Source organism: Sebastes fasciatus, chromosome 17 (genome assembly GCF_043250625.1).
Source record: "Sebastes fasciatus isolate fSebFas1 chromosome 17, fSebFas1.pri, whole genome shotgun sequence".
NCBI classification, from domain to species: domain Eukaryota; kingdom Metazoa; phylum Chordata; class Actinopteri; order Perciformes; family Sebastidae; genus Sebastes; species Sebastes fasciatus.
This window is the reverse complement of record NC_133811.1, coordinates 3,785,074-3,811,090: the sequence shown is the minus strand read 5'-3', so window position 1 is coordinate 3,811,090 and position 26,017 is coordinate 3,785,074. Positions and strand designations below refer to the sequence as shown.

The 26,017-nt window shown below is 39.3% G+C and overlaps 1 protein-coding gene across 3 annotated transcripts in view; it reads right to left on the bottom strand.

The window, feature by feature from the left end:
- Positions 1-10,690: 10,690 nt before the first annotated feature.
- LOC141754942 (T-cell differentiation antigen CD6-like) overlaps positions 10,691-26,017 on the bottom strand; it is a 30,211-nt gene continuing 14,884 nt past the window's right edge. For 2 of the 3 annotated variants that reach the window (XM_074614406.1, XM_074614408.1), the window contains 2 exons: positions 25,528-25,638; positions 25,017-25,442 (listed from right to left, as the gene is read on the bottom strand). In XM_074614406.1, coding sequence (XP_074470507.1) covers positions 25,351-25,442; positions 25,528-25,638 — 203 coding nt within the window. In that variant the 3' untranslated portion in view covers positions 25,017-25,350. Of the gene's footprint in view, positions 11,230-25,016; positions 25,443-25,527; positions 25,639-26,017 lie in introns of those variants that run through there. The other variant, XM_074614407.1, reaches the window with a different exon arrangement.

Sequence of the window (26,017 nt, the reverse complement as noted above, 5' to 3'; positions counted from 1 at the left end):
ATGAAAACAGTGGATTGAAATAGTATTCATTCAAACATGAGGTTATTCCTTGAAGGCAAATTAGAATCAAACAGAGAACCAATTTGTGTTTCAATCTTAAAGGAACAGTCCGTAACATTTTGGAGGATCTAATACCAGAAATGAAATATAATATTCATAACTATGTTTTCATTAGTGTCGTTGTGTTTTTGTTAGCTTAGAATGAGCCCTTCATATCTACATCGGGAGCAAGTCCTCTTCACAGAGTCCGCCATGTTGCTCCTCCATGTTTCTACAGTAGCCCAGAACAGACAAACCAAACACTGGCTCTAGAGAGAGCCTTTCAGGTTTTTATGTGACCTGAAGGCCGCCGTAGTTCTCTGACATGCTTGTGTAACTGTGTAAGCCGCAGAGTGCAACTTCTGTTGCTCCGAAAGTAGTGTTATTACGATAAGGATGGCCTCTGAGTGCAGCTCACGTTACCGCAGTCTTGGAAAGGGAGGAGTGAGCGGAGGGTACTCAGTTGGTTGCCATCTGCAACCACACCACTAGATGTCGCCAAATCCTACACACTGCACCTTTAAACAATTATGAGGATGATGTTTGAAGTCCAGATCTAAGCTTCATACATCAGCAGTTCATTGCTTTGAGTCTAAATTTTGTTTTCATCAACTTATTCAAGGACTCACTAGAAATAAATGTATTGTCATTCTATTCTTGCTTGTGTTGAAGCAATCACGTATCAGCACTCAAATATCAAAAGTAAAAGTACTCGTAGTGAAGAAAAGTGAAGTTTCCTCTTTCATCCTTTCAGATCAGCTGAAGAAGTAAAGAAAGGCGAGAAGGGAAGAAGGACAGAAGGAGAGAGTTTTGTCCAGATTGACTAGATTTCTAAAACCCTACAGAAAAAGTCTGAAAGTCAGTGTGACATCATCATCAAACCAAAACTTTTACAGAGTTCCTGAAAAGTTGACCTTTTTGAGACGAAAGACTTTTACAAGAGAAAAGCAACATTTCATGAGCCCTTCTTACGTTGAACGTAAAATCTTAATCTGTAAAGAGAGTGCAGCCATCACAGATAAATGTAGTAAAATGTACAATATGTCATGTATTATCAACGAAACCATCTCTATGATATCTGAGCAATCTGAAAAAAAATATTTGTTTTTACTGATGCAAACTGCTTTTCCAGGGTCAACAATGAACTTTTAAACTTTATAATATTCCCCTCCAAAATGTAGTGTAGTAAAGGAAACCTCCAGTGAATGTCCTTACTTACTACTAACTCTGTAGGTGCATTAATGCAGTGATTTTCAAAGTGGGGTCTGGGGACCCCCGGGGGTTCGTGGCACTCTGCCAGGGGGTCTGTGAAAATTTTTCGGATTCATTGATTTATTATTATCATGTAGTTATTTTTTATTTTTTGTTTGTTTGCAAAAGCCTTCATAGTTCAACGCATAATTGTAAAATCTACACCTTCACCAGGAGACAGCTGTTCATGTCCCGTGTAAAACCAAAAGTAAACATTGACTTTTGTTACGTTACAATTTACGCAACGCTGTTTTACGCAACGCTGTTTTACGCAACTCTGTTTTACGCAACTCTGTGTTACGCAACTCTGTTTTACGCAACGCTGTTTTACGCAACGCTGTTTTACGCAACGCTGTGTTACGCAACGTTGTTTTACGTAGTTTTGTTTTATGCAACGTTGTTTTACGCGACGTTGTTTTACACAACGTTGTTTTACGCAACGTTGTTTTATGTGGTTTTGTTTTACGCAACGTTGTTTTACGCAATGTTGTTTTACGCAACGGTGTTTTATGTAGTTTTGTTTTACGCAACATTGTTTTACGTAGTTTTGTTTTACGCAACATTGTTTTACGCAACGCTGTTTTACGCAACGCTGTTTTACGCAACGTTGTTTTAAGCAACGTTGTTTTAAGCAACGTTGTTTTAAGCAACGTTGTTACACTTCGTAAAGTAAGAAAGTCTGCTAAGGGCGGTTGTTATTTATTTACGTATTTACGTTAAGTTGGTATATTATTATTTTAACACAAACCGTAGTCTTTTTTCCAACCTTAACCAAGTAGTTTTGTTGCCTAAACCTAACCAATCGTTTCACAACGTTAACCACGTATCATTGTGCGTTTTCGCAAGCCTGATACAAGGCTGATATGAAATGTATTTCACGACTGGGTTGGTATAGTGGTTCATAGATTACGTTCTAATCTAACAAATCGACTTTTAGAAATCTGCAAATATGTTTAATACATGTCTAATATCTTTCTAATACATTTCTCTTGTGTTGTTCTTTCACATAACTGAGACTATAGAAGTGTAAAAAATAGTCTATGTCAGATCATACCGAGGGATATACAGGAGTTGGTCCCCAGTATACTCTCTAACTTGTAATGGGTACTTGGCTGAAAAAAAGATTGAGAATCTCTGCATTAATGAAAAGAAATACCTTAAATTTAAGCCTTTTTCAATCAATTTTAATGTCTCAATAAACTTCCAAACCTTGAAGAATTCACCCTCTTAGTCTTAGACATTCAGGGATGCTCTGAGGTGCTGAACTCTGGACATTTTTAAACACCTTGTTAAATGAGTTGCAGGTGCAATCAGCAAGACAACGCCACTTTCAAACTTCGGCACAATCGCCCTCCTTACTGTAATTTATTCCCCTTAAAGAAATGCGGGGGCGGGTGGCGTTTGGGCAGACAGAGAGGGGGAGCTGAGTCTTTGGGTCAATAAAAATCAAAAAAGCAGTTATTGACTTTGAAGCCCTTTGCCGTTTGAGGGAAACCTGAACCGGGCCGATTGTGGCGAGTCGCTCTGGTTGAGGCCGGAGAGGAAATGCAGTGTGACACTAACAGGCTGAAGGAGGAAGTGTTGATGGACTGAATTAAACAAGAGGGGGGGCGGGAGGGGGGGCTGGTTTGTGGGGGCATGACACTAATGTTTTCCATTGACAAGAAGGAAAAGCCCCGCTGCTATGCCACACACACACACACACACAGTCATAAATTCATGCATTTATTCACAGGGAGCGTTCACTCGGAGCCGGCAGCGGGGGCACTTTCCCATGCATACTTTAAGGAAAACATATAAACATTCGGTTTAAACTGAAGCTTGAAGTATGATTGAAAGGTGAAAGATCCATCCAATCAACATTTACCAAACCGCTCTGGTACAAAGTTTCCAAGAGCAGTTTGATTAAAGACTAAAAAATGACCATCAGTCGCTCCGGATTGAAAGAAAAAATAATAAAGATTTAAACATATTTCAGGCTACTGTGACTCAGAGGTACACAAGCTGTCTGTTTCCAATTATGGCTTTTAAGCAGTTTGAGGAAATGTGTGGTAACTTCAAGAGGAAATATTTTACATGTCATGGATGTAATAGAGGAGCATTGTACTTTGTATAAACTGCTGGATCTGGGTTTTATCTGCACACAGGCACAAAAATGCAGCAGTGAAAACAAAGAAGGAGTAAATGTGGAGGGAGTGTTGACGGGGAAAAACAAGCACATGCTGAACAGAACAGAAGCACAAATATGTTCAAATGAGGATTTTCACCTTAAAAGTTTGTGAATTTAACAATAAAAATGCCCCCGAAATTACGTAGAATAGCTGCAGCATCATCGAAAGCAGCACTGAGGAGTGCTCAGGTCAAAGATCAACACCTCAAAACTAGATGTTAAAACGGATATAAATTTGCAATATTTCTTTATGATAAGGAAATACACTGATTTATTGCAGAAGGTAGATGCTGTGCACCAGTCAGAACAAAGCGTACACTGGCATATAAATCAAATTACTGATAAAACCATCTTTTCAAGGCAACCCAAGATGCTTTTCATTTAGATTTATTCCATTATGCAATGGAGCATAATAAATAAATGAAACAATATCATTTTGGGGACTATTCAATTCAATTCAATTCAATTTATTTTTGTATAGCGTCAAATCACAACAGAAGTTATCTCAAGACGCTTTATATATAGAGCAGGTCTATGACCGTACACCATAGTTTAGAGACCCAACAGTATCCACCAAGCGCACTGTGGCCAGGAAAAACTCCCCGATTATCTGTTGTGTAATAGTTGTGAGTATCTTTGATCAGTAAAAAGCAAAAAACACCAAACATTCTCTGGTATCAGCTTCTCAAATGTGAGGATTTCATCAATTGATTAAAATATTTCATCACGATTAATCGCATGATTGTCCATAGTTAATCGTGATGAATCACAAATTAATCGCACATTTTTTATCTGTTTAAAACGTACCTTAAAGGAAGATTTGTAAAGTATTTAATACTCTTATCAACATGGGAGTGGACAAATATGCAGCTTTATGCAAATGTATGTACAGACGTAGGCAAAGTTGTTGGTAACGTTCCGTTAAAGAGAGAAAAACCCACAATGGTCACTGAAATAACTTGAAACTGTCAAAAGTAATAATAAATAAAAATTTACTGAAAATGAACTAATGAAAATCAGATATTGTTTTTGAATTGTGGTTCAACAGAATCATTTTAAAAAACAAACTAATGAAACTGGCCAGGACAAAAATGATGGTACCCCTAGAAAAGATGTAAAATAATGTGACCATAGGGACATATTAAACTAAGGTGTGTCCTGTAATTAGCATCACAGGTATCTTCAAACTTGTAATCAGTCAGTCTGCCTATTTAAAGGGTGAAAAGTAGTCACTGTGCTGTTTGGCATCATGGTGTGTACCACACTGAACATGGACCACAGAAAGCTAAGGAGAGAGTTGTCTCAGGACATCAGAAAGAACATTATAGACCTTCATGTTAAAGGTAAAGGCTATAAGACCATCTCCAAGCAGCTTGATGTTCCTGTGACTACAGCTGCACATATTATTCAGAAGTTTAAGGTCCATGGGACTGTAGCCAACCTCCCTGGACGTGGCCGCAAGGGGAAAATTTATGACATATTGAAGAGACGGATAATACGAATGGTAACCAAAGAGCCCAGAACAACTTCCAAAGAGATTAGAGGTGAACTCCAAGGTCAAGGTACATCAGTGTCAGATCGCACCATCCGTCACTGTTTGAGCCAAAGTGGACTTAATGGAAGACGACCCAGGAGGACACCAAATCATAAAAAAGCGAGACTGGAATTTTCCAAAATGCATATTGACAAGCCACAAAGCTTCTGGGAGAATGTCCTTTGGACAGATGAGACAAAACTGGAGCTTTTTGGCAAGTCACATCAGCTCTATGTTCACAGACGCAAAAATGAAGCATCCAAAGAAAAGAACACTGTACCTAATGTGAAACATGGAGGAGGCTCGGTTATGTTATGGGGCTGCTTTGTTGCATCTGGCACAGGGTGTCTTGAATCTGTGCAGGGTGCAATGAAATCTCAAGACTATCAAGGCATTCTGGAGCGAAATGTGCTGCCCAGTGTCAGAAAGCTTGGTCTCAGTTGCAGGTCATGGGTCCTCAAACAGGATAATGACCCAAAACACAGCTAAAAACACCCAAGAATGGCTAAGAACAAAACATTGGACTATTCTGAAGTGGCCTTCTATGAGCCCTGATCTAAATCCTATTGAACATCTGTGGAAGGAGCTGAAACATGCATTCGGAGAAGGCACCCTTCAAACCTGAGACAGCTGGAGCAGTTTGCTCACGAGGAGTGGGCCAACATACCTGTCGACAGGTGCAGAAGTCTCATTGAGAGTTACAGAAATCACTTGATTGCAGTGATTGCCTCAAAAGGTTGTGCAACAAAATATTAAGTTAAGAGTACCATAATTTTTGTATAGGCCAGTTTCATTAGTTTGTTTTTTTAAATGATTCTGCTGAACCATAATTCAAAAACAATATCTGATTTTCATTAGTTAATTTTCAGTGAATTTTTATTTATTATTACTTTTGTCAGTTTCAAGTTATTTCAGTGACCATTGTGGGTTTTTCTCTCTTTAACGGAACGTTACCAACAACTTTGCCTACGTCTGTATGTATTTATTATTGGAAATCAATGAACAACACAAAACAATGACAGATATTCTCCAGAAACCCTCACAGGTACTGCATTTAGCATAAAAAATATACTCAAATCATAACAAGCTGCAGCCCAAAAGGCAACAACAGCTGTCAGTGTGTCAGTGTGCTGACTTGACTATGACTTGCTCCAAACTGCATGTGATTATCATAAAGTGGGCATGTCTGTAAAGGGGAGACTCGTGGGTACCCATAGAACCCATTTACATTCACATATCTTGAGGTCAGAAGTCAAGGGACCAGTTTGAAAATAGCCATGAAAGTTTTTCCTCACCAAAATGTTGCGCAAGTTGGAGCCTCCTTCGCAACAAGTTAGTACGACATGGTTGGTACCGATAGATTCATTAAGTTTTCTAGTTTCTTATAACGACATTATCTTCATTCGCATTAACTTTGACAGCCAGACATTTATGTAAACTAAATAAATTTTTTGGATTGCTGGCCGGACAAAACAGGAAGTCTGAAGACACTGACGTCATCAGATGATTAATCAATTAATCAGGGAAATAATCCCTGGATTAATTGCCAATGAAAATAATTGCTGATGACTTTGTTGACCTGTTGATGGTTTTTGATGGATACATTCACATATCTCCCTATAGTCTCATTCGTTTATCGTACATTACATAATCATATGTTAAACCTGTTGATCGGTTGACTGATGAGTGAGGGTGATTGCACAATAACAAACATTGTAAATGTGCCAGAGTTAGCCAAGAAGCTGTTTTTTCATGGAGGACAAAACCTGCCAAAATAAAAAATAAATTAATAAATAAATAAATGACTCGATAAATAAATGAATGTCATCAAATGCAGCAAAAATAATATTAAAATAAATGTAGCAATTAATCAATTGATAAAAATGTGACAAAAATGTATATTTCTGTTCATTTGCTTCTTTATTTATTTATCTTTGTATTCATTTCCTTATTAATTTACTCATCTATTTAATTTTCCCTTTTATCTATTTATGTATTTATTTGTATTCATTTTTAAATGTATTTATTTATTTTTGCATTAATTTTTTTAATCAATTTATATTTATTTTTAAATGTATGTATTTGCATTTATTACTTATTTATGATGATTTATAATTTTCCCTTTGCATTTCACCCCCTTATTTCTTTCCCCAAACTTATGTCTTTCTTTCTATTACAACTACAGTTTATCGATATATTTATTTCATATGCGAGTTCTGGCTCTTAATCTTTTTTTTCCTTTGACATTGTAGCCATTAATTTCCTACATGTGTAATGAATAACAATCTACTCTATATGACATACATCGAATACATTACTGTAGACGACACTGTGATTGTGATTTTACTGATCAGACGGTATTATCTTTCATCCTTTCTCTCCCTCGGTGTTTATCGGTGTGAGCGCGGTGATGAAAGCGTGTTTTGATCTGTAAGCCACTTTTCATATCTGGATTTGGGAGGCACATGGCATGGGAGAGGTCAGCGTTTATGGGCATTAACAACAAGTCAGACAGACCTCCCACCACGCGTGCATTCATCTAATAAAGCAGGTCTACTCGAGGCCCTTCACTCTTCAGGCCTTGATAAGGTTGTCAATCACACATTTCTGCAGCCTGGAAGCAGCAGCAGGAGCAGCAGCAGCATTTCTGAGGCCAAATCAGAACCGATAAAGCATTAAAAGAGAATTACGAGATCAAAATCTTTTATCAAGTCTTTCATCCAGCCTCTCTTTTATGTCGTGGATTTGTTCAGTGTTATTCTTTGCTTTAATTAACAGGATTAAAGTGAACTTTGATCAATATCATTTGAAACAATGTCTTGTTGTCAAACCTCCGTTAATCCCTCCCAACTGTCAGATTGCATCACGCCGACCAAGTAAAAACTTGACCAAAGTGGATTTTAGAAGCGGCCCGGAGTCACACGCTGAGGCTCTGCAGCCAAAAATGCAACGTGTCGAGGTGTTCTCAAATATTCTTGTTACTGTGCCATCTTGAAGAATCAAACGTTGTCCTTTTATAGGCAAGAATAGATGTTTCTTGTGGGGAATTATGAAATTGGATTAGAGGCCAATCTGATACATTTGAGGTATATTCTCATACATTACAGAGTTAACATCTGATTTACAATTTTCAGTTAAGTTGCAGTTAAATTTGCACCTGTAATGTGATAAAAAAATTCAATTTGCTCACTTTATATTCAAAAGGATTCTCATATTTTGTAGTTTTTAGTACGAAAAGGAACCACTTTTTCAGATGTTTGGTATCTGACTTTGGTGAAATAAAAGGGTCACTGCAAAACATTTGACTTAGTCGCTGTATGGTATTAGTATTAAAATGGGAATGATAAGGGCAGGGCCGGCTCTGGCTTTTGGTGCCGTAGGCAAAATTCTGATTTGGGACCCCCGACCGACCCCCCGCCGCCGCCTATGCCGACCTAGGGTTAGGGTTAAAGGGACTGTTTGTAACTTTTTAAGCGTATAAATGTAGCGGGTCGCCACACATGCGCGTTCGCATATGCGCGCTCGCGTGTGGCCGGAGTCTCATCTCCGCTGCCTTCTTACCTTCACTCAGACAGCGCGCGCGTTCTCGCGTACTCGCCCCACCTCTACTAGACGTGAACGCGCGCTCACTCCACACTGCAGAAGAGTTAGTTTAGCTCTGAGAATATCTAGTGAATGTACAGGGGACGTTTGTGCAGAAATAACTGCTGCAGCTCCTCCAGACCAACAGAGGTTTTCCGTGTCTTATGAAGTGACGGGGCTCCTCCACGTGTTACGTTGTCGTCTCGTTACCGACCGGGTGCCGGTGTCTCCCTGCGACTGCCGGCTGCAGTCGGGAGGCGATAACGTAACTCGTTGAGTAGCCCCGCTGCCTGAGCCTGCGCTGAGCCAGGAAAAGCCAACACTAGGATCAGCAGTGATTCATGGAGAGACCTTTGTCTGGTCAGCTAACATTACTGCCAAGCAGCTGAAATATAGTGATATTGTGCTTTTAGCTGACGTGTGTCGCCTCACTGTTTTGAGCGATGCTTGTCCATGTCTATTTAGAGCGAGCAAGCGCGAGCTCGACGCTGACTTTCGTTGATTTCAAGGCCACAGGTGTCGCTGTTAACAAGCATTTCTGAAAGTTACAAATAGTCCCTTTAACCTACCCCCCCCAGAACCGTATCCCTAGCCTCGTAAACCCAAACACACATCAGACAACACAATGGTTTTAAGACAAAAATTAAGATTTTTATTTTCATAAATAACTGTATTTTATTATAATATAAATAAACAATTGGTCCCTGATATTGTTGTCTTAAAAGTGTTTACAATTTACACTTTTATTAACAAATAAGTGCGGCCGGGCAGATGAAAAAGTGTTAGAAAGAGAGTTACAGGGGTGGAAAGTGTATTCATTTATTTCTTTATTTATTTGTATATGTGTTACCTCAATGCAGAAAATGAGGAAGGGCGCCCTACGGCATTTTTTATTATTAATATTATTATTATTATTTTTTTAATTTTAGAGGCGACCAGCGCTCCCCAGAAGGTGGCGCCCTAGGCGACCGCTTATATGGCCAATCTCTGATCACTCTCTTACAGTTTGGACTGTGTGGTGAATAATAATAACAAGTAATGATATTTTAGTCCAATAGAAGAACATGGGGCATTATGGAGTTGTATTTCTGATAAAGTGTGTTTGTGCGGCTCGCTGAGTCTGAACAAAATGATCGTCATCACCCCCCCGACTGGATCAGAGCGATCTGGTGGCAGTGACCCCGGCTCCCCTCTTTCACCTTAAGGTGTTGATTGCTTTTAGAGCCCTAAGTCTAGATTGAGGGCTTTTCCCATGGAGATTAGACGATCTGGTTTAAAGCTGTTTCAACAGGTCGCTTGTGAGGGGTCAAAGGTCAATTACATAGTAGTGCCTAATGGTAGCAAATAGCGTCAATCACCTTAAACGGACCAGCGGCGAGACTTGTGCCTGACTTCTGGCTGGAATGTGGAGAATCCAGGGGTTAAGCTGGTGGCATGGAGCGGCTGACCGGACACACACACACACTCACACACACACACACACACACACACACACACACACACACACACACACACACACACACAGTTCCTCGACTCTAAGCTGGCCGAGCTCACTCACCATCACCTACCATTCCATGCTATCAATCTTGCAGTGACCTCATTCAATCTGAAAAACAACACACGTCCCAGAACTGTGGAGAGCATGTGATCGGGAATAAACTGATCTCATGTATGGAAGCAAAGAAACGCCGTAAAAATTCAAATGTTATAAGTAACTCAACTCTGGAGCTGCAACAATCAACTGATTAATAGATTCTTCAACTATTTTTATGATGGATTCAAGAAAAAATGCCAAATATTTGCTGCTTGTTTTTATCATATAGGATACTAAATAAAATATTATTTGAGAAAAGAATCGGCAGATGAATCAATAATTAAAACAACTTTTAGTTGCAGCCCTATTGAATACTTTTTTTTCTACATTGTCTTTATTGAAAGTATTTACAAACAGAATTACAAACAGTTTCAGAAGGTTTAAAAATTATATATAGTACCCCCTACCAATAATAACATTTAAAATCATTTAAGTTCAAGTTAAAGAAAAATGTAACTTTAATTTGATAGTAATGATAATAGTAATAGTTCAGTCAGTTTAAAAACAACAGTATAATAATAATAATAATAATAATAATAATAATAATAATAATAATAATAATAATAATAATAATAATAATAATAGAAAAACCAAAAAGGAAATAAAGTATGAACATTTAAATCAAATTTATAATCATATTGTCTTTCTGCAACTGAATACCTAATTGTGAAATGTAACTACAACCAAATACTGAATAGTGGAATTAAAATGACACTTCATTTTGTAGAGTTGAAATATTTTACTTTCCCAAACATGTATCTAAATGCAGATTTAGGTATGTAGGTTTAAATTACACTCTTTCAAACTCTTTACCAAGTAATTAAAAATTTTAAAAATTTTAAATTTTAATTTTTTACAGTTTCACAAACTGCACATTTTCAAATTTCAGGTTTAGAAATTCACTTAGAAGTCACTTCTAAGACTTTAAATCTTTCCTGCCCTCCTTTGCTTCCACACTCCTCCTCCTCCTGCTCTTTGTCCTCCTCCTCTTCCTCCGATTCTCTCCTTCGTTGCAGCTGAGGTGAAATGGTTCGTCCATGGCACAAACAGCCTGAAGTCCTGTGGAAGACAACTCTGTTGGCACAAATGTCTGCCGTTCACATTTACAGTAAATGATTTGTTAAGGCTGTCCCAGATTGACTCAATAATTAATGACCTCGCCTGGGGCGCACAAACAAATGACTAGGCTGTGTAACCATGACAACGGAGATGACTCATACCCAGAGCGAGCCCCTCACCTGGTCTGATGTGATGTCACAGTGTTTATAACTCACACTAACAGAATGATGTGTTCATAATGGTTTTGTTTGGTTTTGATGTAGATGGAGCAAATTCAATATTATTAATATATTAATATTATAATCATAGGATAGGAGACCGTGCTCATTGATTCACAATAAACTGTAAATGAGCCGTAGTTAGCTTGGAAGGATCATTTTCATTCATGAAAATCTCCTTAAATGGAAGTTGATGAGTAGAAATTTGCCTTTTCATCTTTTAATAGAAGTATATGGTGATACATGTAACACACATGCTAACATTCTGATATTTAGCAGGTACATCTTATTTCAAGATTCAAGATTCAAGATTCAAGATTCAAGATGTTTATTGTCACGCCGGTTGTACAGGTACAAACGTGTGAAATACTTTTCGCTAGGAAGCTCCATTAAATAATAAATTATATTACATTTACATTACAATTATAAAAGGAAATACTTTATACAAGGGCATATTAAGAACATATGTATTAACAATATATACAGTATATACAGTATAAGAAATATGTTTGTGTAAGAATGTGTCAAATTAATTATAGATTTAAAAGTCTGATGGCCTGGGGGAAAAAACTGTTCCTCAGTCTGCTGGTGAGAGTCCTGGGGGTCCTGTATCTTCTACCAGAGGGCAGGAGGGAGAACAGGCTGTTGTGGGGGTGTGTCGTGTCCTTAATGACCCTCAGGGACTTCCTGAGGCACCGCTGGGTGTAATTTTGTGCATTTTAGTGTGTTAGCATGCTAACACTTGCTAAACTGCACTTCCGATAACACAAAGTACAGCTGAGGCTGATGGGAGTGTCATTAGTTTTGCAGGTATTTAATCATAAATCAAAGTAGTGGACAAATTAAAATTTTGACCTACTGGTGGCACTACATGTAAATTCAGAAAATTCAAAATGATTATGAATAATATCTTCTGGGGACAGTGAATAGTTGTACAGAATTTCATGGCAATCTGTTCAAAATCTTTAAGCCTGGTCAAACGTCATTGCTGCTAGCATGGCTAAAATGCAACCAAGGCAACTTTTAACAGATTGTTCTTCATTAAAGGGAATGTTTGTAAGAATCAGAAATGCTTGTTAACAGCGACACCTGTGGCCGTTAAGTCAACGCAAGTCAGCGTCCTGTTGCTCGCGCTTGTGCTCGCTCTACATAGACATGAACGAGCATCATTCAAAACAGTGAGGCAACACACGTCAGCTAAAACCACAATATCACTCTATATTTCAGCTGCTTGACAGTAATGTTAGCTGACCAGACGAAGGTCTCTCCATGAATCAATGCTGATCCTAGTGTTGGCTTTTCCTGCCTCAGCCTCCCGACCGCGGCCGGAGGGAACAGGGGATCTCCGAGTTTTGATCCGAGACGATAACGTTTCTCGCTGCGGAACCCCGTCACTTCACAAGACACGGGAAACCTCTATTGGTCTGGAGGAGCTGCAGCATTTATTTCTGCACAAACGTCCACATTCACTAGATATTCTCAGAGCTACGAAGTCTTCTGCAGTGTGTAGTGTGCGCGCATGCACGTGAGGTGGAGCGAGTTGAGTGAAGGCAAGCAGACAGAGGAGCATTGGAGCAGAGTACAGCAGAGACTCTGGCCCTGGAGACCAAAGCTACGGTCTCCCCCGCATCCTCCAACCGCGGCCAACACTGTTTTGCAAGATGGGCTTCATTAGATAGAACTTTGCGGTTTTGGTGCTTCCGTGTAGTTTGTGTTGGAGTCTGAGTCTGAACAGCGTAGTCACACGCGAGCGCTCATGGAACACCGACCCGCAATGATTTATACGTGTAAGAAGTTACAAACAGTCCCTTTAAAAAAAGAGATCAAGTATTCACAATAGACAATTCCAGATTAATCCCACCATTCCCCACTCACCTGATCATCACCTGCAAGCACATCTGCTCCTCATTCACCTAAATCAGCCACTCTATATACATGTACTAAACCTCCCCACTAGCACTAGTCATGGCCTTGCATCAAAATCTAGTTATAAGGCCTTTATTTTAATCAAAGGCTGCGTTTAATTACCATACTAAAAATTACCACAAACTAATTTACACATAAAAATCATGTGGCCAGATTCAACAGGGGCCCCACTTGCCCCAGGGCCCTCGAACAGGTTAGTCTGGCCATGCCTAAATTGTGGCTACAGCCCTGGTGCAGAGAGCACTTCATTTGTATATAATGTGTCTGTTTCTTTCGTTGCTCTCAAGTTTTAACCATCCAATCTGAAACCTGTTGTTGCTCCAGAAATATTTACACAATCATCATTTGATTGACAATAATAATAAATAGATGACAAATCCCTGGTGCAAACATTCGTACAGTATCATCCTACAATGAGGCACAGCTCTCAGTGTCCCACACACATTATTTGTATATGCAGGGTTTTGTTTCCATGCCTCCTTTGGCCTGAAAATTCTTCCGCAGGGAACAGCACACTGCAATCAGGCCTGGTTTATGGCAGCCAATCTGCCTTTCACTGGAGACTAAGATTGATGACGCCTGTCTTGACTGACTGGCACTCAGAGCGAGATGCCGCTGTCCGACATGCACCGCACACTCATAAACCTCAGTCCATCTGGTTGGAGACAAACAAGGGAAATGTGTCCATAAATTCTTAACTTGCCTTGAGAAATTCTGAATGTTGGACAAGCGAAGAATAAACAAAAGAACGTAGTGGGCCTACTGTGAATCACGTCTCAAACAACTGGAAACTACTGCACATCCTCGTATCCTCCAGTCACGGTGCCCTTTTGACCCGCTGACCAGACTACTTACATTAACTAGACACAATGTATTCTCCCATGAATGCAGCGTTAACCACCACAGGCTCCCATTGACACTCAAACGGAAGTATTTTTACGGCCTCCAGGCACCACTGAACAAGTTTAAAGCAGCTTAATTGCAGCATTGACCTGATTGGCAGCTACATGAATGTGACTTGGTGGGGAAGAGGCCACAGACTGTTAACTGCAGCGAGGTGCTAAGAAGAAAAAAAAGGTTAATGAGCTAAACGCTGCACTGCCAGGCCAGCTTTCAAGTTGGGATTCATTTCTTTATACAGACTAATAAATGTGTCTTATGAGAAATGTACGGTGGCCCTGAGGTGCAAAACACAACAACATTGGATGAAACACATTAGCGAAATAGAATACACAACAAAGTTGTTTTAGACACTAAAATTCATTGGGTCAATTTGGCACCAACACAATAATGGTTACCCATGGTTAGAAAACAACCCAAAACAAAGAGTTGTTTTGACTCTGTGTCAGTGTTTTTTGTATAGATAATACTGTTGGATTATTTACCCACATTAAAATATGTAATCTTTGCAAACTGTTTAAATCTACTCTAGCTGCAGTGTGTGGGATCTGGCGGCATCTAGCGGTGAGGTTGCAGATTGCAACCAACTGAAACTTCTCCTTTGTGCCAAGCGTGTAGGAAAACTATGGTGGCCGTTGCGAAAACGCGAAAACGCGAAAACGCGAAAACGCAAAAACGCGAATGGCCCTTTCTAGAGTCAGTGTTTGGTTCGTACATTCTGGGCTTCCGTAGAAACATGGCAGCCGGCTCCATGAAGAGGACCCATTGCATGTTTAGATATAAACGGCTCATTCTAAGGTAAAGAAAAAAAACAACAATTCTTATTTTCAGGTGAAAATACACTAAAGAAAACATAATTATTAATATTATAATCTATTTCTGCTACATACTTACACACTATTCCTTTAAATATGCACATAGGTTTGTACAACTAACAATACATTTTAGGGTAAAACTTGGCCATATTGTGTCATATTATGACACATATAATATTATGTTTTGTGATTTATTATAAAAATGTTGCACAATTCATTGTTGTGTTGTGATGTCATGTTCTGTGAATTGTTGTGTTTTCTATTTTTCTATTAAAGCTAGGGTTGGTTATCTTCTTCAAAAACATTGGTTCAAAATCTGGTATCTGTGGCTGTCGCAGGATTGTAATAAATGAAATGATTGGACGGGCTACCTACGTGCACTCTGCCCATGCACTCATTGCCCATCCCCAGTGTCTTTCACTAGCTGCTAGCTTGACAGCTGTGAATATTAACAATAGCCATGTTCGCATTCATAATGATAATTTTGGGGGAGTGGCTTTGGAGGAAGGCCTGAAGGGACAGGCTGTCAGTTTTGCAGACTTTCTCACTAGATTTAGCGACTGTTGAGTTCTGCTAGCTACTTTAATTGGAAAAGAGATGACAACACTGGTATGGGTTTTTCGGTTGATATTTTTTTTAAATCTAGCGTACTCTTGCTGATTACTGGCTCTACCTTTAATGTGTTTTGCACCTCAGGGCCACCGTAGTACTGCCAATTATGACCTCATGTTTGTTGTCATGTTCGTTCTTCTCCAAAGACATAAATTCAACAAGGTTTTATTCCAGAGTTTTAAAATGCCATCTGGGACAAACATTGCAAACTTTACACAACCAAACCATGAGATTCAAATGCTTGTCTGGTACAGTAGTAACAGGAAATGAGGTAATGAGGGCCTCTTTGGTAGTGCACAGCATGGAGAGTGATGCACTGACCCGTGGCAACCCAGACAGGTCCACTGAACTTTAAAGGTGAATTGGATCAGGGCCCCTGCCCGGCCGCTCAGCCAAAAACCTCCTGATGAGGGCTTAGCGGCGGCAGTGAAAGCAACCTAATGAGTGAGGAGTAATCAACACTATTACCGGGCCTCGCAAGCGCACCCAAGCTTCAGCCCAGCAGGCTGTAATGTCGTTTACTGCCAAACTACAGGTTGATTCACTGTGAGAGTGACTAATCAGGAGAAAGGAATATTAGTGAATTTAATGGCTTTAGTGTACATCTTTGCCATTTCTAGGCCGAAGGCGGAAAAAAAGCTTTGATTAATAAGCTTAAGTGGTCTGTAACCATCTGGGGCTCTACCTAAACTGATGACCTCACTGCCTTTCACTGGCTGCAGTCCATCCTGCAACATGTCCCTGGCAATCAAAGAGCAGCGCCAACACAAAGGCCAAGTCAAGAGCAAAACCTACAAGGTCACAGTGAAGACACTAATTCGACATGTTAAAGACTGTTTTTTTGCAGTTACATATGAAAGACTGAAAAGAGTATTTCAGTAAAATGTTATTCAAGGTTTATGAATGTGGAGGTGAAAGCGCAATCTCATTCTCAAAATGAATAGCAAACTCATGATAAGATAGGAAATGTGGGCTTTGATCCAGATAACAATAAAAAGCCCAAAAGTACCACTTGATATTCAAAGAAACTTTTCAAAAGCTGCAGGAATCAGGATTTGTTTTGGCCACTAGGGGGCAGAAAAACTCACAAAGAAAGACCCACAGCACTGACATATTATAGCCTTTCAAGTTGATATAGTGAACTTGTTAGCAATCAGTTGCTTATTTACACAACCAGCCAATACAGAGCAACATTATTGTTTATTTGGAATTGTGTCCACCTGATTAATATAAGTACAATATTCACTTTTAGCTCTCATATACTTTTAGCTCTGTTTTGGTCTCCACCAACTCCTGAGGGAAATATCTGTCTCTTTAGCTACTAAATGCTACACTATGTTCACCAGCTGGTCACTAACTTTTTTTCGCTGTTGGTGCTGGGCTGCTTGCTATGGCTTGAAACAAGGTTGATGAGAGCAGTGAGATTGAACCAATCGTGAAACCAAAACAATGAGCTAAAAGCAGTTAAAAAGATGAGCAGCAGAGTTCTCTGTTCCCTTTTTACATGATAGTCATTTGGGGTCACTGTATAATAATATTTGAGCATGGAGGGCCATTGTTGATCCTGGAAATGCATATTGTAATAACTAGGGCTTGTGTTAACTTTGACAGCCCTAGAAATAAAATATTCCTAATTCAAGGCTCACTTACTTGCTATTTCTGGACCTTTCAGCCATATACACAACCACCTGTTATATCGTGACCAGAAGTCCATAATGAGGTCATGAATTTACAACTGAACATTCATTGAAAGTCATGGGATACAGTCAAAACATTTGTTAAAAAAAGCTAGTTAGTGAACATTGACTTAAAGGTCCCATATTGTAAAAAGTGAGATTTTCAAGTCTTTTATATTATAAAGCAGGTTTAAGTGCTATATAAATACTGTTAAACTATCCAAACGCTCAATATACGGAGAAATACACACAGGCCGTATTCAGAAATTGTGCGTTTGAAACAAGCCGTTAGGATTTCTGTCCATTTGTGATGTCACAAATATACAAAATTTAGACCATTACACGGTTTTAAACATAAACATTCTAAATGTGTCCCAGTTAATTTCCTGTTGCAGTGTATGTTAATGACATCAGCTCACAGGAAGTAAACATGGACCCAAGCTGTTGCCTAGCAACGTAATTCCGTTGCAATTCCGTTGAAATGCACTAAAACGGAGCGGTTCATACAGAGGATGAATACAGGCATATTCAGGCAGACAGTATGAGGAAAATAAAGTGTTTTTTTTAACATTACATCATGTAAACATGTTCTAGTAGAAACACAAAATACAAGTATGAACCTGAAAATGAGCACGATATGGGACCTTTAAGAATATTTAATCATATAAAAAAAATACTGATAGAAGCTTTAACAGCTTTGAGTGTAACATAGCATCCACACATTCCCATGCTAAAAAGCCAAAAAACTACTTGGCCAGCTCTAGTTGTTGTAATATTCTTTATATAACTTTTTATTGCAGGATGACAAAAGAGTTCTAAACACAAGCTGCAGCAGCTGTTATTCAAGGGTTCTAGTATGTGCTCCATACTGTTTGCAGGCAGGTACTGTCGTCTCCGGGCCTCCTGCACCAAATCGAGTTCAAAAGTTTAAAGTCGGGCAGGATCTGTTGTCGGGACACTCTAAGCAACTTACGGACTTATGGAGGCATAATCCTTTGTGTGTAACTGATTTAATGAACAAAGTAAAAACAGAGGGTTGATCTCCTAATCCCTCAAATAGTACAAGCTACTTGAAATACTAGTGTACTACATTTCTTTCCCTTGATGTTAATCAGGACTGTAAATCCGCAGATCTTAAGATTCTGATTTATCGATCTTTCAGAGCGGAATAAAACAAGAGCAAACTGTTGGAGGAGGATCTGTAATATATCATACTGCATACTTTTAGATGGAATCTCTGCTAATGGTGTGTGTGTGTGTGTGTGTGTGTGTGTGTGTGTGTGTGTGTGTGTGTGTGTGTGTGCGTGTGCGTGCTGGATTCTCCGGCATGTGAAAGAGATAGAGTTTCATAAGGAGATCTGGTCGTTAATTCGACTGTTTATCTCGATGCGGAGCTCTGGACTAAATTTGAGTGTAATATATGATTCTCTCAGACACGTTTTATCTCTTCCGTCCACCTCCTCCTTTTCTCCTCAGCTTCACCCCCCCACCCCCATCCTCCCCCTCCACAGACCCCTCCACACACTCATCCTCCTTTCCAAATACCTTCCAGTCAAAAAACACCCAATCCTGCTGGTTATCAGTCTAATGCATCATCACTCCCATTTTCTCACGTTAACTGAGCTAATCCATGTTTATCTGCGCGTTCACCACTGCGACCCCCCTATTAAAAGTTTTACAGGTGCTTTTGAAGCAGTTTGTCATATTTACTTCTACAAAACAAGACATCACTTTGATTCAAGGCATCACTTTAGATCGGGGGGGGGGAAGCGTTGATGCTCTGCAGCTGCTGCAGATGTAACGGACCAAGAAGAGCCGCGCCAGGTCTGGTTTCAAACCGCACGGATGGTTTATGTTGGCCCCCGATCAGGATCCACAGTTCCCCCTCTCAAACTTTTCCACAGTGCATTATTTTGACTTCTTCCTCGCTCAGCACATATATATATTTGTAATAAAGTGTTACAGCTGGGAAAAACATTTATTTGGCAAATAATTTATGGTGTTACAAGTTTGTTGTTTTTTGTAGTTTATCTGTAAGGGCTTCACTCCAGTCAGACACTTAAACCTTTAGTTACGTACAAGCTTATAGTGCCACCTTGTGGTAGAACTCAATAGTTTGATTACACTTTTACAAACACCTACAGGATGATGTGCTGCAAACATGAACACATTATTTGAATACACCATGTGGCCAAAAGTATAAGGATACATACTTGTGTGTATATTTGGTCTGGGGTCATTTATTGTGGTTTGGGCTGAGCACCTTAGTTCCAATTAATGGAAATAACTTCAAATTATTTAGACAATAGTGTGCTTCCAACGTTGTAAGCGTTTGAAGTAGACTTTTTCCTGTTTCAACATGAACAGTTTCTTCCCTCAGGCCGTCACTCTGATGAACAATTAATCAGTCAGACACTGTCAATAACTCTCTAACACTAAAATATCCGCTGCTGCCGTTATAGATTAGAATTTACAGTCTTTAATGAACATTTTTCTGTCCGTTTAGGTACATATTGCAATATGTATCTGTCACTGTAAATACAAGTCCTTCACTGTACATACAGTATGTAGACATCTTCACATGTACATACTGTAATCATCCAGTCCATGTATATCCATCCAGTGTTTATTTCTTTGCACTATTTGTATTGTTTACAACTTCCAGAACACTTGACCTGTTCATAGACATTTATTTTAAAAATTATTATTGTTGTCTTATTTTACTGTTGGTCATTGTTGTTCCTAGCTGTTATTTTTTATTCTGTGTAACTACATTGAGAGAGCTGCATAAAACCGGAGTCATATTACATGTATGTATATACTTGGCAATAAACCTGATTCTGATTCTGACAATGCCCCCTGTGCACAAAGTGAGATCAACATCTTGACTGGCCTACGCAGAGCACTGATCTCAGCCCCATTCATTAGGATAAACTGGAATGCTATATGGCATATTTTCACTGGCTAATGCTTAATTACTGCATGTGTGTCTGTTCCTGTCTGTATGACGTGATGTGGGTCCCTTACTATCTTTAAGCGGGGAGGTTGAGTGGTTGTTTGCACATGCAAGCACATTGAGTTTACGTGCAATGAAATGTGCTAAAATTGCCTTGCCTTTCTCTTGTATTACAGCCCGACATCAGTGTCTGACCTCATGAATGCTCCTGTGGCTGTATGGGATAAATAATCTCTGCAGCCAGGCTCTAAAAGCTTGTAGAAAACCTTCCTAGAAAAGTGGAAGCTGTTATAGCAGCAGAATAATGCCCATGGTTTTAGAATGATGTTCAACAATTACATATGGGTGTTATGTTTGGGTGTCCACATACCTTTGGCCACATAGTGCACATCACAATTTTACAGATTATGTTGGAACTCAATAGTTTGAATGTACTTATATCCACTGGAAGATACAAAGCAAACATTAGCACATTGTTTGAATCAGGGCTGTCAAAATAAACACAATACAAATTTGTTAATACAAATTTGTTTTAACGCCACTAATTTCTTTAGCGCATTAACGCAATCGATCTTTCGGGGGTTGTAGCGGGCCTTAAAAGCTAGAGCAAAGATACTGGCATCATATGAAACTAGAAAACCTGATGAATCCATCGGTACCAACCGATGCTATGTGACCATGGTAGCTTGTGGCGAAGGAGGCTAAATAAGGCTCTGAATTTACGCTAAATTTTGAGGAAGAAAAACTGGTATGGACATTTTCAAAGGGGTCCCTTGACCTTTGACCTCAAGATATGTGAATGAAAATGGGTTCTATGGGTACCCAGAGGACTTTGACCAATCACAGGTAATTTCAGAGAGAGAGCGATCCTATTGGCTGTGCTCCGGTCATGTGAGCGGTACTTGGGATTCCTTCAAGCCATCTCAACCTGATCTCAACATGTCTGCCGGGTCACAAACTCTCTCATTTTACAGCTAAACCGTGCACTACAAGATGATTCTGAGAACATTTGATGAGAGAAACAGGCATTAACGTAACACAATATTGATTCATATTTGATCAGCGCTGCCTAGTTTGACCGTTTGGTCGGAGTTTGCGAGCGATTGACAGCCGACTCTCATAGACAGCAGCTGGACAGCAGACCTCAGATCAGCTCTGACTGCTTGTTTTCCTCCGGTCTGTGAAATCTTGAAAATGCAGTTAGGAGCACCGGAGGACACAGAGGAACATGATTTTTTTTCAGGTTACCTGTTTCATGTACTACTGTCACGATATAGCGACCGTTTTATAAAAATAACTTTTTTTAATCATATTTGCACCAATCTCGCCTACTTCAGCTTTAAGGTACATTTTGAACAGATAACAAATGTGCAATTTATTTGCAGTTAATCACGATTAACCACGGACAATCACGCGATTAAATATTTTAATCGATTGACAGCCCTAGTTTGAATACATACTAGTTATTATTCTGCTCTGCAAACGCATTAGTTAAATATTTAAAAAAATCTTTAAAAAAAATGTACATATGTTACAGTTGCTTCTACATTCAAAGATCACCTAAACAACTTCTCAGTTTGATTTCCTACCTTCCAGGCAGTCATTTTCATTCAATGTGTCAATAATTCAACAATGTTTTCATGTAATGAGACTTGAAACTTGCTTTAGGTAGCTAATCCATCACAGTGAACATTTTGTCGTATTTCTTTGTAAAATTATATTTGCATGGCAATGGAGCTGAAAGCAGGGACTGTTTTAAAAAGTGCACGTCCAGCATGCTTGGACATGACACATTACAGAGTGAGCTCTAACTTTTCAATGCAAAACATGAGCTAAAATCACTCATTATTATCCTTTTCACATCATCCAAATTTGCTTCTCATTTGTCTCCAGGGTTGGATTTTTGGACAATAATTAGCATCATAGCCAACTCTCAATGGCATCTGACTGTCAGATGCCTGAGTGTCATTAAATGCAGCATTTAATGAGTTTTCAAAACAGTGTGTGCTCACAACTGGAAAAAACAACTCATTATGATGGATTACCTGCAGTGAGTCAATCACATTTTGAGTCTCAACAGCTGTACATTGAACTTTTCAATTGACAATTGCCAAGACACAAAAACTGGTACTTGTGTGGCACAATTACTGAAACCACTAACTCATGTTACCTATCTATTGACCAGAGGCCTGTACTACAAAGCAGGATTTGGCATTAGCGAGGTAACTTCATGGTTAACCCTTCAGGGTTTTCCGTCCTACGAAGGTGGTTCACTTCTTACCGGGGTAGATCACCATGGTGACTTATGCTGAACGGCTAACCTGCTCCGGAGCAGGTTATGTTCCAGATAAGAGATCAGCTCGTATAAAAGCACCTCCTACTCACCAATCAGAGCTCAGTGCGCAGATCGTATGGTAATATTACACATATATGAAGAAGTTTAAGTCATAATCCAGGCTATAAACAACACAGTTTAAACTGACAGATGCAGGAAAGACAGCTGGATTTATGCTGTGGGTGTTTACCACTTTGAATTATGTTTTTATATTTATTTTTTACTTGCTCTCAAGTGCGTTTCACACCGCCGGAGACGGGGACCCAGCTGAAAGAAGGTTAAAATAATCATAGATGCCTCTAATTTAATAATGGGCATAATGATGTGTAACCCATCCATCCTTGATTTTTCTTAAAGCTATTTATATCCAAACGACTGTATCTGACTTTTCAGTTTTCCGTTAAATTAATAAGTCTGTTAATTCACGCATTCACACATTGGGAGTTTTATCTTTCACCAGCTGTCCTTCCTGCATTTGGCAGCTTCAACTGTGTTGATTTTGAGTCTGGTTTAAGTGTTTAACTTCTTCGTATTTGTCTAATATAATTTACTCTTCCTTTGTAAAATGAGCCGATCTGCCTGTCTGTCTGCAAGTCTGTAGACTTGTCCATGTCTGTGATTGGTCAGTAGACTTGTCCATGTCTGTGATTGGTCGGATGCTGCCAACACCTCCCCGTTCATGTGAACGCGCTCATAGCCAGACTGAGAAACTCTGGGTTTATTTACCGAGTTGATAACCAGCGTCGTAGGACCGCTCAGTGGGATCTCGGTTGTTAGGGTTAGTTAAGCCAGATAATGAGAAGATACCCTGGGGATGTTGAACTGGCTTCGTAGTACAGGCCTCAGGTCTGCTAAACCATAAACACATTGTCTGCTTTACTCCAAGTTTGAAATTCTAAAACACACTTTTTGCAAAAAAAATACACAATTATCTACATTAGACACGTCATTCAAAATTAAAAGCCTGTGTGTGTTGTTTGCTAAACAATGTTATTGAAATACCACACTCATTTATCAATCATTTGCACTCAGGTTGCACCTGTGAAAACACCTGTAACCAAATAGATCACCAAGAAATCCGGAACTGAACACTATAAATAGGTTTTCTCTTTGGTGTGCACAACATGCATTCACACCAAGAGCGAAGCAGATTTTTGCCTCGCTTTACTCGTGCAAGTTGGAACGTCGGTATCATTTGTGTTCGTTCGCGCTAGACACGTCAGAGAGGAGAAGGAGCAAGACGACAAGCAAACAACTTTTAAAATGCTTGTTTTCTGAATGGAGTTTGGATTGATCCGTGCTAGGCTATGCTAACATTGTAGCTGCTCCATCAACACTCAACATAACGTCATCTAAGCATAAATACAGCAGCAACGTTATTGTAAACGAATCAAAGTATACAAGTAATAACTGAATTCATGCTTTGTCAAGTCTGTCCGCAAGACGACAAGCAAACTACTTTGTGGTTGTTTCTACCATAGACAGTCTGTGGTTTATACACATACATATATACACAGAGTTTTGTCCGGTCTCTGTACAGATATGAGGTACTATCGTAGCTCTGGATGCCCACAAACAGCTACAATATTTTTTTCCTCCATTTCTGATTGAACAACGTCAGGACGTCAGTGACGACCGGAGGAGAATCTCAACTCTGAGAGACTTTCAAGACACAGCGTTACGCAAATTTCTCGCTCGAGTTGAAATATTTCAGGGAATGAATGACGCTAAATTTAGCGTCACGCCATTTGCGTCACCCGGCGGGAATTCGTGTCTATTCGCCTCTTTGTGTTGACTTTGTATGTAATGGCGCTGCACGAAAAGTTCGCTTCGCGCTTGGTGTGAACGTACCGTAGAGGACTGTGATTGCAATATATTGTATTTGGTTTACAGTATAATACAGTAACTATGTTCATGTCATCTTCAGTTAAAGTCATTGTGTGTTATGAGTATATGAGTATTGAGAATAAACACATTGCATTTGTGTGCGTAGCCTATATTTATAGCATGCTACAAATGAAAATGCCAAATAGTGTTTTATTCTTAGCACATCACTGTGCAGTTGGCATCTGGAAAGTACTATTTCTTTTATGTTTGTGTGTAAAGTTGTGATGCAAGAATACCATTTTTAGAAGAGTTTATGTCGTTTTGAAAGAAGAATTAGCCTTTGCAAGAGATGTAAGATATTTTGTATTTCATGTATATGTTTTGGATTTTGTCTGTAGAGTTTCGACAAAGTTTAAGAAATTGTGTTTTAGCAATTGCAAAACACTAAATTATTGTTGTTCACAGGAAAGAGTAATTTAGTAAGTTGCAGGTCAAAAGTCAGTGATGAAATCTGGGTCAAAATTTGTCTGAATTTGGTTTAATTTTTAGATCCCCAGGCCACATATAACTCTATCAACAGCATTCCAGTGTTGTCTATTGCACACAAGGAAGTGTAGCCATTGTAATGCTGTTGAAACAATGGTTATAAGTAACCTAAACCTACACTTTTTAACCAAATTTAGTCCAGTTTTAAATGTGTAGACTTTTTTTAGCCTGTAAATCACTAAATGGGTTCATTGGGTTTACTCAGTCTAAACAGGTTGTTGGTCTCACAGTACAGTACATGTTTCCTTTCACTGCAGTTTTGCAGCTTCCGTTCCACAATCTCCGGTCTGTGAGTTACCTCCTCTGGTTACTATGCTGTGTCGATGTCATCGTAGTCATCGTCAGATGAAGAGTTTTGGTCGGGGCTCACAGGAGAGTAGAGGGGGCCGTCATCTTCATCACCTAATGATCGGACAATAATAAAGATCAGCAAATGTGATGATGATGATCACATTTTTTCCACAAGTGTCACACTAATGAAATTTACCTGAATTCTGCAGGTTGGTTTCTTGTCCGGGGTAAAGTTGATCTTTGCTGTAGGTGAACCTCGAAGGGTCAAAAGCATCGTTGGCAACAGATGACTGGCCTGCTCCTGGCTCTGTAATTTGTGAGAGCACAAGTGACAACACTACACTACTGTATCTATCGTGTGGAAACCTTTTTGAGACAGTTTCAGGTTGTCTTTCATATCCTCCTTCCTCTAAGTCATGAGTGTGTTTTTCTTGACTCTAAGCTGTAAATACCCACAGATTTAGTTTAGGGACCATACAAAAAATATTGCTGAATCTTATATTTAAAAAGCTAAACACTGCCCAGTGTTATCATTTTCTTTAGAGAGAAAAGAGCTGCAACACCCTCACCCACTATTAACTGAAATAGGAAGGAGTTTATTATGGTGGAGCCTAATTTCAAATCTTAAAGGAATAAATTAGTTTAGCTAATTCCCTTTCTTGCCAAGAGTTACAAGAGAAGACTGA